Consider the following 17,625-nt stretch of genomic DNA (forward strand, 5'->3'; position numbering starts at 1 on the left):
CTGCTGGGCCCTTTGGGGGTTTTACTGCCTGCCTCTGCCGCTTCGGCAAATGGAGGTCGGGCTGTGAAGGGGAGAGCAGGACGAGGTCAGAGGCAAATCCCCCTGAGAAGGATCTGCTCACAGCCCAGGGAACCACCAGAAACAAGTGGAGGCCCTCAGGGCAGGAATTGAACAGGAGCAGGGAGAAGTGTGAGGGGAAAAGGAGACCAGGAGCCACGGGGTGAGCCTGCAGTCCTTTAATGAGAAGGAAATCTCTTGCCAGTGTGCTCATTTCTGTTCCCTGATGGCAAACCCAAACACATCCCTGTCCAGTGGCCACCTGGCTTATCCCAAAATGCCAGAGCTTCAGCAGAGCTGCAGAGAGCTGAGAACAAGCTGGGCAGAAGCATTTGGCCCCAGTGCTGCTGGCTTCCAGCCTGTCATCCCTGGGAACTTCAGATGCCTCTGGGCCCCAGGCCTGCATACACCTCCCGCTGGCCTTTCCGGATGGGCTGTGGGAACAGCAGAGATCTCAGTTCAGGAATCCTCACAGTACGTGGAGAAAAGCACAACAGAGCAGGGGCAGTGCACAGGGAGCTGCAGTTCTGCTCCGAGAGAAATCCCTGTGGCAGCACCAGGAGCAGGGCCTGCACTCTCACCACCCTTTTTCCCCCACTGCCAGGAAATCTTGGAGCTTGACTGGATGTTTCTTCAAGGATAAATGACCTGGCTATCAGCCCCAGCCCTGGCTATCCCTCCCCAGCCAGCAGGGATGGAAAGTTCAGGGACAATCCTCACCTCATAGTCCGGGTTTGGGACAGGGGGAGGACGCTGCATCTTCTGGCCTGAAACAGAGGCACAGAGAGGGTGAATCCTTGGGGATTCCTTCCACAAGGAACCTCCAGGCTGATCCCAGGGCCAGGCACACCATGGAGAAACTCCCATGGGTTTATTCCCAGCTCTTGAAGAGGCAGCTGCTGCCAGGAGCTGGAGGGTTGGCTCCAGAACGAGGGCCTGGGAAATGGCTTTGGCACAGCATCCACTCCCATCCCTGCACATCTCCAGCCTGGAGGGCACACGGGGGAATCAGGAGCACTGACTGGGAGCTCGTGGGGAGCAGAGGATGCCCCGTCACGCCGTGGGGAGGAGGGTTTCACTGGGTGCCCCGAGGCTGGCACGGGGAGCAGGGATGTCTGGAATGGCTCTCACCTCGTGGCCGACTGTCCCCACCAGCGCTGGCTCGTCCCTTCCTGCCTTTGCTGAAGTAATAGACCAGGATCAGTACCCCCAGGGTGGTGAGGAGGTCTGCAGTGATGATCCCTGCCACAGTCAGGGCATCCAGCTCCTCACAGTTGGCACACACTGCAGGGTATGAGGATGGGGAGATGCTCAGAGCCAGGGAGAGCCCAGGTCCCGCTCACCTGAGCACTGGCACAGGGCTACAGGCAGCCAGGAAGGGGAAAAGGGCAAACTGAGAGGAAAAGGGAGATTCCTTCTGCCAAAAAATGGCTCTGGGACTCTTGCACTGCCCACACAGAGGGAATGGTCCCAGCAGCACCACATTCACCCACCCCAGCACTGCAAACCAAGTGTCAGCTCCCAAAATCTGCCATTGGCATGTGCGGGGTCAGGGCTCCGCGCTCACCTCTGGCATTCAGGTACAGCTGGCGCTTCTTATCACCCAAGGAACAGCTCAGGTTGGCAGGAGTGCTGTCGTGGTCCTTTATAACAAACTTCCTCTCCGTGGTGTCCTCTGTTCTCCCAGACAGGTCCCACCGGATGCCCTCGTCCTCAAAGGGACACGTGATTGTCACCGTGGTGCCAGAAATCTCCACCAGGAACTCCTCTTGGGAAGAAACACCAATGAGAAAGGAAACCAAAAGCAAAACTCAAACATTTCTACTGTTTTTTCAGTCATTTACAGTCTTTGCATCCCACTAATTACTACAGAATGCAGTAAAATTCACTTACCCTCCAGTTCTTCATCTGCAAAACAGAAAATAAAGAGTGTTAAAAAATCATCTCACCATTGCCTCACTGCTTGGTCTTGTTGGAAATGCTCAACACTGTTGATAATTAGGGACCAATTTCTCCAATCAATAAGATTCCTGCCAGTAAATGAACAGTGAATATTTCTATCCTGAAATATTTACAAAATTCAGATCTTTCCGTTTGACTCTTAGTCCTTCCTCACTTTTGAGGCATATTTGGGGTTTTTAACATGATAAATAGTTAAGGAAAAATACACTTACCCTGCTGAGCTGTGGTGCCAACTGAAAAGAAATGAATAAGAAATATTAAGTAATTGAGCTTCAGATATCACACACCTTTCCTACTGCCAGGACATCCTTTCTGAACTCAGCTGCTTGAAAGAGATGTTTCTAGTCCCACATTCGTGCTGAAGGCATCAGAAATATTCTGGTGGTGAGACAGGATGTTGTTCTGAACTTGGAGGCCATTTTTAACATGGTTTAATGCAGAATGGAAACCTGAATCATTTTCCGACCCAGCTCGGAAAAAGGGTTGTTATTGCAAGAGGTAAAACCTGAAATTTGCTTTATTGTCATGGAGCAAGCACTGCTGGAAAACCCTGCTAAGAACCTCTGTCCTCTGCAAGAGAACTCACTGCAGAGTGGGACCCTGATGTTGATTTAATGCTGTAAAACAGTTTATCTGTGTGGATTTTCTGCCTTGTAAGAAACAGCTTGCTCTGTGGAAAGCTCTGGAGCTGGAGTATTAAAGAAAGAGTTTTTAGGAGCTGTGAATCAGATCTGTGATTTCCTTTAAAGACATTTGTCTTCCTGAAAAAAGTAACACAAGTTAATGATTGCAGGTTTGAGTTCCACAGACAGCGGACTTGGCTGGAGAAAAGGTGACCCGATGCTTTTTTATTTCACACAGATTAATTTAAATCTGAAAAAAGAACTGGCCACTGATAAACCACATTTTCTACCTTCACCAAGATCGGTATTTGCAGCACTTTGGCAGAGCAGTTGTAGTTTTATTGTACCAACTCTGAGTGGATTACCTCGCACGCTTATCTCTCCTCATCACTGGCTCCTTTAGAGCCTTTATGGGTGCTCTGTTCTTCATCCTAAACCAGCGGGGCATCCCAAAGCTCGGGTGGGAGCTGCCACCACACCCCGAGAGCCCGCCAAGCCTCACGTTATTTACCCGGGATCGCAAAAAGCTTTAAGAGAAGTGCTCAGATAAAGGATAAAACCAAAATTAAGAGTGTGGAACCTTTACGGTTCGCTCTGCACCGAGCTCCGACCCAGCTGCCTGAGGTTTGGGGACTCACCTGCACACAGCAGCAGCCCCAGGAGGGGCAGGGACTGCTCCAGCCTCATCCTCGTGTTCCTCCTGCTGCTCCTCTCCACCACATCAGACCAGCGTGGCTGTGGCAGGAAAGAACACGGTGGCTTTCCTAGAAAGAGGCTCTGGATTGTTTTTCCCAGAATTGCTGCGGACCCGAGCGGGGCTGGGGGACTCACACTTTCCAGAGCAGCCAAGGCAGACCCAGACACGCGAAATAAGCCCAGGTCAGGAAGTGCGGAGCTTCAAAATGTCTTCATGGGACGTCACCACCAGCCAGGGGAGGCTGCTCTGCTCTGCAGGGCTCGGGACAGCTCCTGGAGCTGCCCTGGGAGCAGCAGGAGAGAGAAACAAGCTGGAATCAGATTTGCCATCAGGACCTTCCCAACAGCTTCTCAAAGTGAGAGTTTGAGAGGTTCCAACTGCGGCAAACGACTTCATGTGGAATCAGGGACGGGTTGGGTGGGAAGGGACTACAAAATGCATCCCATCCCTGCTATGGGCACCTTCCACTGTCCCAGGCTGCTCCAAGCCCCATCCAGCCTGGCCTTGGGCACTGCCAGGGATCCAGGGGCAGCCACAGAGTCTCTGGGCACCCTGTGCCAGGGCTCCCCACCCTCCCAGGAGCAATTCCTTCCCAATATCCCATCCATCCCTGCTCTCTGTCAGTCTGAACCCATTCCCCCTTGTTCTATTCCAGAGCTGCTGACAAAGAGCCCCTCTCCATGCTCCCTGCAGGTCCCTTTCAGGCACGGGCAGGTGGGAACACAGGAGCAGCACCCAGGGCTCAGCACCCAGAGCCGCTGCACGGGCACAGAACCGAGGCCATCGCTCCCTGCGCATCCCCTGCGCTCAGCCCAGCTCCACGGGCTCTCCGGAGATATCCCAGCAGCATTTTTGGGAGCTTCGGGAGCTCCCCTGGAAGTGACCTGGCCCCGCTAGAGGGGGCTCCTGTCCCGGCCAGCGCCGCACGCCGGGGCCGGTCCCTCCCAGCCGGGTTTGGGGCAGGACTGACCCCCGCGGCACCGGGCCAGGCGCGCCCCAGGCTCTGCTGCCCTCGGCATGGACACAGAGGGAATGTTGCTGTGCCCCATTTCCTTTATTGGGGCGCTCTCTTTGGCCGTCAGGGCTTTCTTTTCCTTATTTGTGTTTCCAAGTGGAACGTCACAGAGTTTGGGTTGCTGGTGAGAGTGTGCCAGGGACGTGTTCCTCTCTTAAAAGCTGGGAGTCCACGTGTTTTGAAAGAAGATGAAGGTTAGCAAAAGTCTGCAGGCAAAGGTGGGAACAGGGGCTGCTCCCAGCCCTGGGCAGACACAGAATTAGGAAGTTACAGCAAATTGGCTGATAAATTTTAAACACAACCTTAACAAAGCCCCAGAGTGATAAATATTCACTGTGGCAAGGGAACAAAATATGTTGGAATAGTAAGTGAGAGGAAATCTGGGGAGATGAAGTGATGAAGGGCTAACACGGGCCCAAATCACTCCCAGGAAAATGGAGATCCTTGGTGTCCCGGAGCTGTTAGCAGGGATGTGGTAGCACACACAGGATTCCCTGTCCTGTTCTGGGGACAATCCAGGGAGCTGGCAGCCTCAGTGCTGTTTTTCCATGGCCAAATGGCTGAAGAGAGCTCCCCAAACACCCAGGGACTCGGACACACTCCCCTTGCACCCCTGAGAAGGAAATCGGCACCAGCCGCAAGTGAGACCGGTAACCTGGGGTGACTTCTTGGAACGGGATCGTGAACCGAACACAGACACTGCCACGGGCAGCGATTTATGGCTCTCGAATGCAAACATCCCCATTTTGCCATCACACAGGCTCCGATGGGTTTCGTACTCTCACAACTTCCACGTGCCGCCTGCAGATTATTGTGTCCCACGGAATTTCCCTTGTGGAGCACGGTGGTGTTTCCCCAGCGGTGCCGGCCGGGCTGGACCCATTTTCCGCTTGATTCTCCCAAAAACTTCCCAAGCTCCAGGCTCCCAATCCTCGGCTGCAACCAAGGAACGTTCCAATCATTTTGGGGTAGGTGTCTGTGTTTGGTGGGACGTTCCCATCCTCTGGATGAGGGCCCGCTCTGCGGCCACCGCCTGTCAGCTTTGGGCTGCTCTTTTTCGGATCGTTTGCAGGTTTTTTTGTCGAGAGAATGGCTCTCATTCCTTCGAGCCACCTTTGAACACCTCCAGGCAAATGTTCTTTTACCTCCCACAAGAGGGGAGTGGTTTCGGGTGGCGGCTGGGAGGAGGAATGATTGCAACACAAAAGAACAGGGGAATATGGGAGGGAGAAGAAATTAATCTTACCTTGGGAATCTCGCTGATTTACGGCAGAGGTGAGCGGGGCTGGGCGCACCTTGGCAAGGAGCGCAGGGCGAGCGCTCCTCTTCCCTCGCCGGCAGAGTTGGGGCCAAGGAATCATTCCCGTCGTGCTGGGAAGACTTTGAGAAACTCATCCTTTACCCGGTCCCGGAGAAGCCGGGGCGGATTTGTCCTTGCAGCCCCGGCCTGGTGTCCCCGATGCGCGGCCGCACCTGGCTGGGCGCTGCGCTCGTCCTTGGGGCGCAGCTCCGAGGTAAGGAACCCTGTCCCCTCTCCTTCTCCTGACCCCTTCAGCTGGCCCTAGGGCAGAGGATTTCCCCCCGTGCTTGCTGCGGTTCTTTCCGTGCGGGGCTCGCTGGAAGTGGCACGAAGCGCTTGAGTTTCTTCCCCAACAGGTTTTGGTGTATTGGAGCGGAAGAACATCCATCTCCTCCTCTGATCTCCTCCTCTGCTCGGGTTTCAACCTTTCCTTTTTCTCTCCTGCCAGGAATCTGAACTTTACTCCCAGCCTTTTTTTTTTTTTTTTTCCTTGTTACCTTTGTTCCTAAACAGTCTGGGATTGTCCAGGAGCCCCGGCTTCAGATCCTTTACACGGCAAAGGTTCCAGACACGAAAAACCCACTTGAATTTTCGGTGGTTTATATCAAAACACCTGGATTTTAAGAATAACACATCCTCCTTTCCCAAATGCATCAGCACACGGATGTAATCTGCCTTGGGAAAAAAAAAAAAAAAAAGTATTTTACTCTTATTTCTCGCTTAGTTCTTTTCATGGAGTTTAAAATGAAAAGATTTGGCACTGAATCCGTGTTTGAGCCACGTGATCCCTGCCGGTGAGGTTTTCCACGTGTGAATACCTTCCATGTTTTGGCATTCCAAGTATTTTTCCCTTTGAGATAATGAATTATGTGGAAGGAAGTATTTAGTCATAAATTATTTACAAATACGTCTTTATTATGAAGTTACATTTTACAACCCTAGATAAGCTTTCTTTTTTTTTTTTTCCTTGAATCACACTGGGCTGAGTTAACTTCCTGTGACAGGATATGGATATTTTCTATTTCCTTCACCAGTAAACCATTAATTTTGCTTATTTTTCACTTTCCTCCTCTCATTTCCTTGCTCTCCCTCCTGCTGGTTGTGCCTCTTCCAGGGGAGCATCGAGTGAGCAATGCTCAGTTATTTTTAATGCAGCAGCCATGATGGTTGTGGGGATGTTTCTTGGAAAAACAAATCCACATTTACCTTGAGGATTTCCTCTGCAATTCTTCAACCTGACTAAATTTACCTGCAGCTGCCCAGCTGGGCTATAAAGCCTCTAAAACTGGCTCTGGTTATATCAGTGAGAGCAGTTTCATCATGGTGCACACGAGGTTGAGTAGAAGGTGTTTAAAGGGAAGTTCCAGCATGGCAAATAGCAATTTCTGGGTGGGTTTCAGTCCAGTTTGAAAGGGTTTTTCTGTATAAATCTGCAGTAGCACCCCACTAGAATGTGCCTGGGACACTGAGGTTATCCCTTGCCAGCTCAATAAGGCTCCCAGGAGCTCAGGCTGATAAGAGCAGTGATGAGCTCAGCGCAGACAGTGATTTCCCCCCTGTGTTTGCCCTGCAGCGCTGTGGCTGGCAGCAGCCGTGGAGGTTCACACCGCCAAGGAGGTGGTGGCCGTGAACGGGACCAACCAGCGGCTGAAATGCACTTTTTCCAGCAGCAGCCCCGTGAGCCAGCAGCTCTCAGTGAGCTGGAACTTCCAGCCCGAGGACCTGAGCGCTCATGAGCCGGTGAGTGAGATCCCCGTGCTCCGTTTCAGGGCTCCCCCTGCCCCAGCCCCCAGCAGTGACTGGCTACAGCCACACCCAAAACCCACGAGTCCCTTTGGACCTTCGTCACTTGCAGTGATTAATCCACGTTTTGTTTATAAACCCTGCCTAAAAAACACGCTCATGTTTAGTTTTGGGTGATCAGGGTTAAAATGTTTGTGGCTTTCCGAAGCTGGATGGGCTGACACCGCAGCCGAGCGTGTCTTAGGTGACATCCTGAACCTGACAAGACTTCAGGAATCTTCCAGGTGCCTTCCAACCCAAGCCATTCAAATGTTTCTGTGATTTTTATAGGTATTTTACTACCTGAAGGAGCCCTACAAGCCCCCCTCAGGAAGATTTAAAGAGCGAGTCACCTGGGATGGGAACATCGAGCGTAACGATGTTTCCATCATCATCTGGAACCTGCAGCCCAGTGACAACGGGACCTTCACCTGCCAGGTGACAAACTGGCCAGATGTCTATGGCACCATCGGGGAGGTGCGACTCCGGGTTGTGCAGAAAGGTGAGAGGCCAAGAAACCCCCCAGAGTTGTGTGGATTTAACCAGAGTGACCCTCTTGCACATCTGGGAAAATTATGGGACAAAAGGGGTTGTAAGTAGAAGGCATGAGGGAAAAAGAGGAGCCCGAGGACAGGTTTTATTCACAGATACAGGATCCCAGCCTCCTTCCTCCTGTGTGACCCTCTGCTCCATTCCTCTGTCTCTCCCCGTGCAGTGAGTTTCTCAGAAATCCATTTCCTGGCCGTGGCCATCGGATCTGCCTCTGTCCTGATGATCATCGTGGTGACAGCTGTGATCATCTGTCGGCAGCGTCGCAGGAAAGCGCGAGACAAGAGGCTGGAGGTGGCAGACACGGAGCGGTGAGGACAGGGCAGGGAGGGCGAGGCTCCTGGGAGGGCTTGACAAGTTTTATCTCCACGGCCTTTCTGAACGATTGGCTCGGACCCTGCTCTGAGCATCTGCAATGCAAAACTGCCAAGCCAATTAGCGGTAATTGGCTGTGTGCAGGCAGAACAGAGCCCCGGGATGGACAAGCTCTGGAGTCCTCGTTTGGCTCTTGCCCTTCTCAGTGGCTCCTCGCTCAGAGAAGGATGCAGCTGCTGTGGTGGTGGGCAGGTGGCCACCCTGTCCCCTGAGCTGTGGTCGCCACACGGGTGGCACACTCAGCATCTCACCTCGGGTGTGCTGTGTGTGACTCAGGACATCCTGCTGCTCAGAGTGACACTGATTTGGGCTTCTTTTCTCTTTTTTCTTCACCCGTTTTTATAACAGTAAAGAAAAGGAGAGCCTGAAGATGGGGGAGGAAAAGGAGCCCATTCCACTGGAAGATTAAAGGCCTTCCCTGGTGTGCACAATGCAGGTACCCATCCAAACCTTCTCCAAGAGAGATTGCCTCGGGTATTTCCCTGCCATGAACAGTCTGAGGCCACAGTCACACTTTGCTGCTGAGGATCCTTCAGAGAGATCTGAACAATCCCTGAACAATCACAGCCTCTTAAATGTACAAGAGATTTCTCCACCCTGGTGTTAAGGAGCATTTGTAGGAAAGCCATTGTTGCTGCTTTCCATGGCATTCCTGCTTTGTAGATGAAGAGGGATGAACTACTTCCCTTTTGTCAGTTTTGAATCTGCTTTTTGATTACTTTAACCTTTATTGTTTTAAAATTGCAGCAGGAAGACTGGCACTGTTTCCATATTCCCTGTCTTTGCTTAAGCGTGTCAGCATAAATTTTACCCACAGTTTCTGAGGTCAGCAGTTGCCTCTATTATTTTGGTTTTTGACAATAACCCTGAGTAATGGATGTTTGTTTTTCTTACAATCTTTCTTCTCAGGTGCTTCCAAAGCAGTTGGTGAAAGCTTGTAATTTGGGGTGTTAGAACAAAGCTGGATTACAGACGCCCCACGCTGCCTCTGCTCAACCTGAAAGTCTTGCACGGAAAGAGGGTGACTGTACATGAGTTGTAAATTCCCTCCAGTGAAGCAGAGCAGGAGGATCTTGCCCCATGAACAAAGAACTTTCCTTCATCTTCTCACCTGCGGAGTGTGAGCACGGCTTCTCTGGAAGATGAAAGTGCCAAGACTGACTGAACCGAGGGCTGGGAGGTGTTTGAGCAGATGCACTCCTGCACCTTAGAAACCACAACGTGCCTTTGTGTTGCCCTGGTTTTATTCCCTGAGAATCCTCCCTGAGAAGGAAGGCTGAGCAGTGATGTCTCAGCTGGTACAACAAACATCCTTGGAATCCTTTTCTACATTAGATGGACAGTGTTAGAGCTGGGCAAGGTGTGCTGTTTGTTATTAGGGGTAACATTCACCAGCCAGGCTGGTTTGCACATCCATCTCTTGCAGCTTTGGGAGGGTTTGGGGGTTGAGGAGAGTTTTCTGTCTGGGTTCAGCAGCTCTCCCCATTCCCATTCCCACTGTCATTATCCCAGTGCTCCCCTCTGTTCCCCAAAACTGGAACCCATGGATCTCTAACAGTGTCTAACCAGCCCCAAACCCATCCTGTCACAGTATGTATCCATCCCCAAATCAAAACCTTGGCCTGTTTGTTTGTAGAGTGTTTTTATGGCTTTATAATGTTCCAGCCACATTCCCTGACTGTTCCCTGGCTGTTCCCTGGCTGGCTGTTTTCATTTTCACTCACCTGTGTTGTAAATAAAGGCACCTTGCTGAGAGCTGTGCTGGTGTGGCAGGGGGCTGTGATCTGACACCTCAGATGAGCAGATTGTTCATCCCCAAAATCGGATTCATTACCTGGCGTGCAACAAACCAATAATTAAATACTTCAGGGAGATGTTGATTATTGGTTTCAGAAGAGCCCAAGCCTGGGTGCTTGGCAGTGTCCCACGAATCCAGCACATCCCACTGGACTTTTACCACCATTATTTATACACAGAATTCAGGGTTAGTAACTTTCCAAGTGCAGCCCCTCTCTGGGTTATTAATTCCCATACAAGTTATGTCACCCCAGCCAATTCTGCCCCTGCTCTGGGGCAGGCTCAACACCTGGCCAGGGTCTTTCTGACCTGGAGGTGTGAATTTTGGTATTATAACTGAGATAGTTCAGCTCTAGGATATATAAACCTTGGCTGTTTTTCCCAGTTAGCAATGTACACACAGACACACATCAACATCTTGATTTATTACATCCCTAATACTTGTCAGGGTGTCCTTGGCTAAGGGATGCAGCTGCTGTCTGTTCTCCTGATTAGGTCTTTTTTGCTGACTGAGCTTGAAAATCTACAAAGATCTCACAGAGAGGAACATCCTGGCTCGGTATAATCCTGACACATTCCTCCTTTTGCGGAAGCACCCATTAAAAAAAAAAAATTAAAAAAAATAGAAAAAAGGAAAAGTGCAGCGAGTGGGCTGGCGGTGACAGGAGCCGCTCGGGAATTTGGGGACAGCCGCTCGTCCCGGACCCAGCACGGGCGCCCAGATGTGCCCAGATGTGCCCAGATGTGCCCAGCCAGGCGCCGCGGCCATTTCGGGGCTGCCCCGCCCTCACCTGCGCCAGGTGAGCGCCATGTTCCGGGGCTGAGCCCGGCCGGGATGCGGCTCCCAGGGGCGGCCCGCGGCCGCCTCCTCCTCCTCTTCCTCCCGCGGGGGGCTCTGCTGCTGCTCGGTAACGGGGGGCTCCGGGCCGGGCTGGGACGGACGGGACGGGAGCGGCGGCGCCCGCGGGGTCCCGCGTGGGAACCGGGCCGGGAGCGCTCGGGATGCGGCTCCCGCCGCCCTGGATGGTCCCGGGGCAGCGGGAGGCTCGGGAAGGGTGGTCCCGTGGTGGTCCATGCTCTGGGGGAGGTGGGAAGCTCGGGAAGAGCCGTCCGGGAGCGGCGGGAGGCTCGGACAAATGTCTTCCCGGGACGGAGGGAGCGGGATCGGCCGGAGCACGGACGGGGCCGCAGCCGCTGGAAACGAGAGCTGGGAGCGCTCGGTGCTGCGGGGAGACTTTTGGCCCGGTGCGTGCGAAATTCAGGCGCTGCGGCCAGAAACACAGGGCAGAATTGCTCTGAAGTACCTAAAGCCGGTGTTTTGCAACCCCTCAGAGCCCCAGCTGATCCCATTTCTCAGCTCTTTGTCTCCACATCTAAAATCCTGCGCTGGTACTGCCCAGGTGTCTGATTTGGAGCCGGTTCCCGTCCCACGGAAAATCCGTCAGGGAAGTTTTCTGCTTTCCTGCGAATTTCAGTGCTGGGGAGGGACTCACTGCTGTGCTTCAGTCTTTGAATTCCGGCTGACCTGCACGTGTGTCGGTATTTTGGGGACAATTCCGCACCTCGCAGGTAACAAGAAATGAATCCCTGCCTTTTGTGCCCGTTCCATCAGGTGTCTGCAATGCTCTCTCCCTGGAAATTAAAGCCAGTCCTAAAGTCCGAGCTTTCGTGGGAGAGCAAGTGCTGCTGAAATGCTCCTTCAAATCCAGCTCCCCCATCACGGAGAGCCTGCTGGTGGACTGGACCTACCGCCCCCTCACTGGGGGCCACATGGAGCCAGTAGGTGGAACAGGGCCAGGCCCCTGGCCATGCTGAAAATCTGAATTTTCTGTTTGCTTCGCTGGGCTGCCGCCTCGCTTTGCGGTTTGGGAGTCTCGTTGTTGCCTTCTTTCCCCTGGAAAAATTCCTTTGGTGTTCTCTGGGTGAAAAGATATTCTAGGGAAACACAAAATAGCATAATAATGATAAAGTAGATAACTGTGGGGGTTTGTCACAAGTGCTGCATTGTGCACTGCATGGAATGACTTTAAAGATTCAGCTGGTAGCTTTATTTCCCTTAAATAGGAAATATTCACCCTGACTTCTTAATGTGTCATTATTTATTTTTGCAACGCAAAACCCAGTTCACTCTGCTTTCTTGGGTGAGTGTTTTATTGCCACAATTACTGCCTTTCTCTCCTTGCAGATTTTTCATTATCAGTCCGTCCCACACCCCACAACCGCGGGGAAGTTCAAAGACAGGATCTCCTGGGTTGGGAATGTTGCTAATGGTGATGCTTCCATCGCTATCCAAAGCCCAGAGCTCAGTGACAACGGCACTTTCATCTGCAGCGTGAAGAACCCTCCAGACGTTTATCACAACATTCCCCAGACGCTGCTGCTGGTTACAGAGAGGGGTAAGGCTCCCTGCCCAGAATTTGGCCTCACCCATGCGACAGAGCTTCTTTGTGGGATCCTGGAATTCTGAGAGTCACATGGAAAAGGCTCCCTGGACTTCCCACGCTGGAGTTTCAGCAGAGGTTACCTCAGCCCTGCTCTCTGAGCTCAGTGCTTTGAGAGCTCGTGAATTGATTTGGGGCAGGAAGGGACAGGGGGAGCTGTGGTGATAGCAGGAATCAAAAGTGTCTCTTTGTTCACAAGTTTCAGCCTCCGCAAATTGCGGCAGAACAAGTTAAACATTGAGGAAACGCTGGCCTAAAAATAATCTCCACATCACAAGAGCTGATTGTCAGTAATAATTTCCTCATCTGCCCTGTGTGCCAGCCCTGCCCCAAATTCCCAGCTCAGCCGCGCTGATAGAACTGTGTCGTGCCCTGCCTTCTTCTGCAGCTCCCTCCATCTGAGCCTGCCTGGGCTGGCTTTGGGGACAGCAGAGCCCTGCAGGTGTGGGGACAGGAGCCCCACAGGTTTGGGGACCACAGGTTTGATTCCAGGAACCCCACAGGTTTGGGGACCGCAGGTTTGGTTCCAGGAGCCCCACAGGTTTGGGGACCACAGGTTGGGGACAGGAGCCCCACAGGTTTGGGGACCACAGGTTTGGTTCCAGGAACCCCACAGGTTTGGGGAGCAGATGACAGGAGCCCCACAGATGTGGAGACAGGCTGTTTCCAGTCTGCCAGCCCTGTGTTCCACGTGGAAGGGCCACCAAGCTGTGCCCTGGCTCAGTGTTTGTCCCAGGGGCTCAGCCAAGCTGTCTCACTGGGTTTCAGGCCTGGCCTTCCAGCTGACCTCAGCAGCTCTGCTGTCCATCCTGGTGTTCCTCCCTTCTGCCCTCGTGGTCATTCTGCTGCTGGTGAGGATGGGGAGGAAATTCCGGGTGCTGAAGGAGAAAGGAAAATGTGGCTACAAGAAATCCTCCATCGAAGTGTCTGATGAGTAAGTCCTGGCTGGAGCCTGTATTTCCACTTTGGGGTGTTGGCCCAGGCACGAGGGATGATTTCCCCACTGGCCTTCAGCACAAACCAACTGCAGTTTGGTCACTGGTGTCTGCTGCTCAGCCAGCAGGCAGAAAGCTTTGGGAGAAATCTCCGTGCTGGAGCACAAACCGAGTGCTGCACATCCCCTTTTCTCTGTCCTTCGCGTGAGGAATGCCAGGGAACTGAAGCAGTTCAGGGTCAGACACATTTCACTTCTGTCATGAGGTTTGTTGGAGCCTGAGTCAGCAGCATGTTTTGAGTGTGTGAGCTTTGTGTGCTGCATTTTGGGGTGAAGGCCCCATAACAGCAAAATAAACCCAATAATGTGGTGGCCTGAGCAGAGATGCCAGGTACTGAAGGAGCCTCAGAGACTGAACTCTCTTCTGCTCAATTCCCTGCAGAATAATTTGTTTTTATTGCAGTCTTTGAATGTTTTGATTGGAGAGGTGAGATTTGCCAGTCAAAAAGCAACTTTTGTTTTAATCGTTGTGGCACTTAAGTGCCACCTTCAAAATGAGGCATCTGGCAGCTTTCAGACCTTTTGGCTGTGCTGAAAAACCTCCAGTTCCTTGGGGAATGACCAGAATTCACAGTCCAGAGGAGGTACTGGAATGTCTGGGGGGAAAAGTCCAACCTGATCCTGTGCTTTTCCTGCAGGCCTGAGCACACAGACACAAGCTGCTGCGGGGGCAAAATCAAGGAGTGGTGCCTGAACTGTGTGGTAAGTGCAAGTTGGAGTTTGGCACAGTTTGGGTGCTCAAAGAAGGTGCTAAGAGCAGCAGGTAGAGTGTCCTAACACCTCTGGCTGTCCAAAGTGTGCCCCAAAGGCTCCTCAGAGCTTCCCAGCTGTAGGGAGCGAGAGCTGCTGGTTGCACTGGTGGGGAAGCTGTCATGGGATGCATCAAACTGATTTTTGATTTGACTTGATTGGAATCAGAGCTGTCATTTTAAGCTGACAAATCAGGGCTGAAGTGCCAGCTGCTGTGGGGTTTCTTTAGGGGAAGTTTGGGGTTGGCAGTGCTGGGGAAGGCAGGCCCCTCAGCCCTCTGTGTTTTTGCAGAGGTGGTGGAGATCTTCCTCCTTTCACCTCATTCCGACAGAGCATTGCTAAACCCTCGCAGTTTGTTTGTTTCTGCTTTTTGTTTGTTGTGCTCTCTGAAGTGGTGGCTGCCCTCTAATTCTGCTGCTTCCCTTCCCACCCCAGCAGCAGCTCCTGTTCATCGGGTGCCTCGTGCTCCAGCTCCTGGGTGGTTTTGCCCTTGCTCTGTGCGAGTCCTGTGAGCTGGGATCGGCATTCCAGAGTAATTCCAATTCCAGAGGGCTTTCCTTCTTTCCCAGTGTCCTACAGAGCAGATTTACCTCAGGGGCAGCTTTGCCTCTCATGTACGCAGTCAGGACGTGAGTTAAGGAGGATTTAAATATGTGTTGCACTCTCCTAATGCCAGTGATTTAAAATGTCCTAAATGCCCAAGCCTTCAGACAGGCGCGTGCTGATGGTTTCTATTAGATACAGGATGAAAAACAGGCAATTACGTAAGTTGTACATAAAATATTTACAGTTCTGCATGAGACGAGGCAGGCACAGAGCTGCAGGGTTGGGAAGGAGGTTTTGGAGAGGTGCAGGAAGTAGGAAATGCCTCCTGCCAAAGGCAGAGTTGCCTCAGGAGGTGGAAGGGCTGTTCCAGGTGACGTTCCGGGAATCTGGGAGGTGCCAGGAGGAGAGACAGGGAAGGATGGAGCTCCAGTTTGGTGAGGAAATGCTGCCAGGACATGTGAGACCTCAAAAACTGAAAAATGTCCTCTCATCCTTTGGGAGGAGTCAAATTGGAATGATAAAATCCTGCTGCTTTCATGTAGAGTGTTTTGTCAGGTTTGATCCTTTGCTGTCTGATGTTGAAATATTTATCTGCTGCCCTCTAACGATTCTGCATTTTTGAGGTTTCTCTAATGCACTTTCTCATGCTTCATACGTGACCAAACAATTAAAATTGCAAAGCCAATGGAAAATCTCTTTAGACTGGAGATGTCTGGAGCGTCAGTGAGATTTTGCTTGCAGAGCTGAGGAGTTTGGGTGAGCTCCCAGCTCGGAGCTGCAGAGCTGCTTGTGGGGACACCACCAAACGAGAGCTGTGGTTACAGCAAGCACAGCCTTCTGAAAGGGGGTGCTTGTCAGCCTGGCAAACAATAATTTGTGCTGCTCACTGCTGTCTCTGCAGGGTAGTGCTGCACTTTCTGGTTCATCTTGAGCTGCTGCTTCTCTTAAAATGCATTTCACGTGTGGGTTATGGCGTGGTGATTGTGTCTGGGAGAAGTCAAAGAGATTTAGTGCTTTTATTTATGTGTATATTTATATTTATACCAGTGTTTTTGTAAGTCCCCTGGCTTGTTCAAGCACAGCAGCATTTTAGGGAAGCATTTAGGCTCTTGCCAGAACCCAACCCATGCTCAGCACTTGGCTGAACTCATGACTTGATACTTTTCTTCACACATAATCTGTTTCTCCTCATGTTCCCTGCTTAGGACACAGATGAGGAAGATCCTTACTGATGGAAGACTGCAGCTGTGGAAAAAGACTAAAATTACAGCACTGAAAATCATGGTTAGATCCTTCCAGAGGCTGCTGGATAACCAGTGCAGATTGATGGGCGTGCTCTGCTCTCGGTGGATTGGAAGAATAATGCTGATGGAATAATTCACTCCTATTTAAGCACAAAATAATGATTTTCTAAAAATCTTTCTAATTTATTGGGGAAAAGAAAATCTCTTGCCCTCAGATGTGCAGGGCCTACAGAAGCCCCAGTGCCTACAGTGCCAATGTGCCTTGGTTTTCCTACAAATTGGTTTGGTTTACTGGTTTGATTTTTTTGGTGACATCCCTCTTTTTCTGAGCCCTGCAAATCCAGCTTTTTGAAGTGAAGGCTTCTCCAGCTCTCTGGGCACTGACAAGGTTCATCTTCAGGTTTTTTGGAACTTACTGACTCACACCAGTTTGATGAAGTGATATCTGGCATCCTCTGTCTTGGAGTGAAGAGAACCTACTGCTTTTGAAGTGTTTTTTTATTCAGCTGCATCACTGGGTGCCTCTCCTTCTTGGAGAAGTGAAGCACAATTCATAGAAAACGATTTTTTTTTCCTTTTTTTAAATCAGAAATGCAAATGGGGACTCTGTTTCTGGGGACACACAACCCCATCTACCTCAGCCACGGACTCAAGCACTGCCCAAAGGAATGTTCTGTTTGCAGTAGTTGTTTTCTTCCTCCCTTCTTCTAGGACCCATTTTAGGGAAATGGTTAATTGTGCAGCATTACTTCCCCTCAATGGAGGGCATTTCCTCTTTCACCAGCCTTATCCAACAATGAATGGCAGAGAGCAGTGGAATTCATTCACTCAATCCCTAAAAAGCTGTTTTCTTTCTGTATCAGTTAAATATTCTCCTTTAACAGATGTGCTCCAGGTTTACTGTTGATTTTACTGTGCAATTACTAATAAATTGCATTATTCCATTCTGGGCTGTGTGTCTCTTTATTTGGTTAAATACAGCTGCATAAAACTGCCTTCCTGATGTGTGAAAATTGTCATGTGATGATGGGTTAAGGTTTTTAGGGAGCAGATTTAACCCAAAAGGGAGCAGCCACCAGGTCCCCCTTCAGCATCTCTGCTGGCTGCAGCTTCCAGGTGTGGTGAAGCTCTCACTGAGAAGTAGGTCAGCTCTAGATCTGGGCTTCCAGATAAATGCATCTTTCTCCTGTCTACTATAAAGCAATATTTAAAATGTTTGTGCTCCCTGGTGACACAACATCTGTCAGCCCAAACTCTCCTGGGAAAGGCTGGTGCTGGGATCATGCAGCCCGGGGGAAGTGGCTTTGCTGTTCCACTCCCAGCACTCACACCCCACACAACTCCCCTGGGCAGCCAAAGGCTCTCTTTGTGCTGCAAAATGTGGATTTCAGCTCTGGCTCCTTGGCCATGGGCGTGCTGGATCCTGGGCAAATATTCCTGGTGAGCTGCAGCCTTGGAGCTGTGAATGGTGCTGAGCTTTCTCTGCTATGGAA

The 17,625-nt window shown here is 51.3% G+C and overlaps 3 protein-coding genes across 4 annotated transcripts; 2 read left to right on the plus strand and 1 right to left on the minus strand.

The window, feature by feature from the left end:
* Positions 1-221: 221 nt before the first annotated feature.
* On the minus strand, positions 222-5,650 carry CD3E (CD3 epsilon subunit of T-cell receptor complex). 2 transcript variants are annotated; one of them, XM_014259806.2, is made up of 9 exons: positions 5,601-5,650; positions 3,474-3,622; positions 3,281-3,377; positions 2,232-2,252; positions 1,951-1,965; positions 1,625-1,825; positions 1,189-1,341; positions 778-824; positions 222-491 (listed from the first exon to the last, which is right to left on the minus strand). In XM_014259806.2, the coding sequence occupies exons 3-9, from the start codon at positions 3,327-3,329 to the stop codon at positions 435-437; spliced, it is 543 nt and encodes a 180-aa protein (XP_014115281.1). In that variant the 5' UTR covers positions 3,330-3,377; positions 3,474-3,622; positions 5,601-5,650; the 3' UTR covers positions 222-434. The 2 variants fall into 2 exon arrangements, with proteins under 2 accessions (XP_014115281.1, XP_087923042.1); XM_088066916.1 differs by having other exon boundaries at positions 3,281-3,406.
* Positions 5,651-5,735: 85 nt separating this feature from the next.
* LOC102106949 (myelin protein zero-like protein 2) lies at positions 5,736-10,112 on the plus strand. Its single transcript, XM_005531073.3, has 6 exons — positions 5,736-5,868; positions 7,228-7,394; positions 7,728-7,938; positions 8,152-8,296; positions 8,709-8,796; positions 9,270-10,112. The coding sequence occupies exons 1-5, from the start codon at positions 5,814-5,816 to the stop codon at positions 8,767-8,769; spliced, it is 639 nt and encodes a 212-aa protein (XP_005531130.3). The 5' UTR covers positions 5,736-5,813; the 3' UTR covers positions 8,770-8,796; positions 9,270-10,112.
* Positions 10,113-10,943: 831 nt separating this feature from the next.
* MPZL3 (myelin protein zero like 3) lies at positions 10,944-17,076 on the plus strand. Its single transcript, XM_088066827.1, has 6 exons — positions 10,944-11,065; positions 11,770-11,936; positions 12,343-12,553; positions 13,367-13,532; positions 14,231-14,294; positions 16,094-17,076. Exons 1-6 carry the CDS (start codon positions 10,993-10,995, stop codon positions 16,118-16,120), a joined length of 708 nt encoding a protein of 235 aa, XP_087922953.1. The 5' UTR covers positions 10,944-10,992; the 3' UTR covers positions 16,121-17,076.
* Positions 17,077-17,625: the final 549 nt, after the last annotated feature.

The sequence above is a fragment of the Pseudopodoces humilis genome, chromosome 25 (assembly GCF_049639895.1).
Source record: "Pseudopodoces humilis isolate 2021_Gansu_Grassland_sample_001 chromosome 25, ASM4963989v1, whole genome shotgun sequence".
Lineage (NCBI taxonomy): Eukaryota > Metazoa > Chordata > Aves > Passeriformes > Paridae > Pseudopodoces > Pseudopodoces humilis.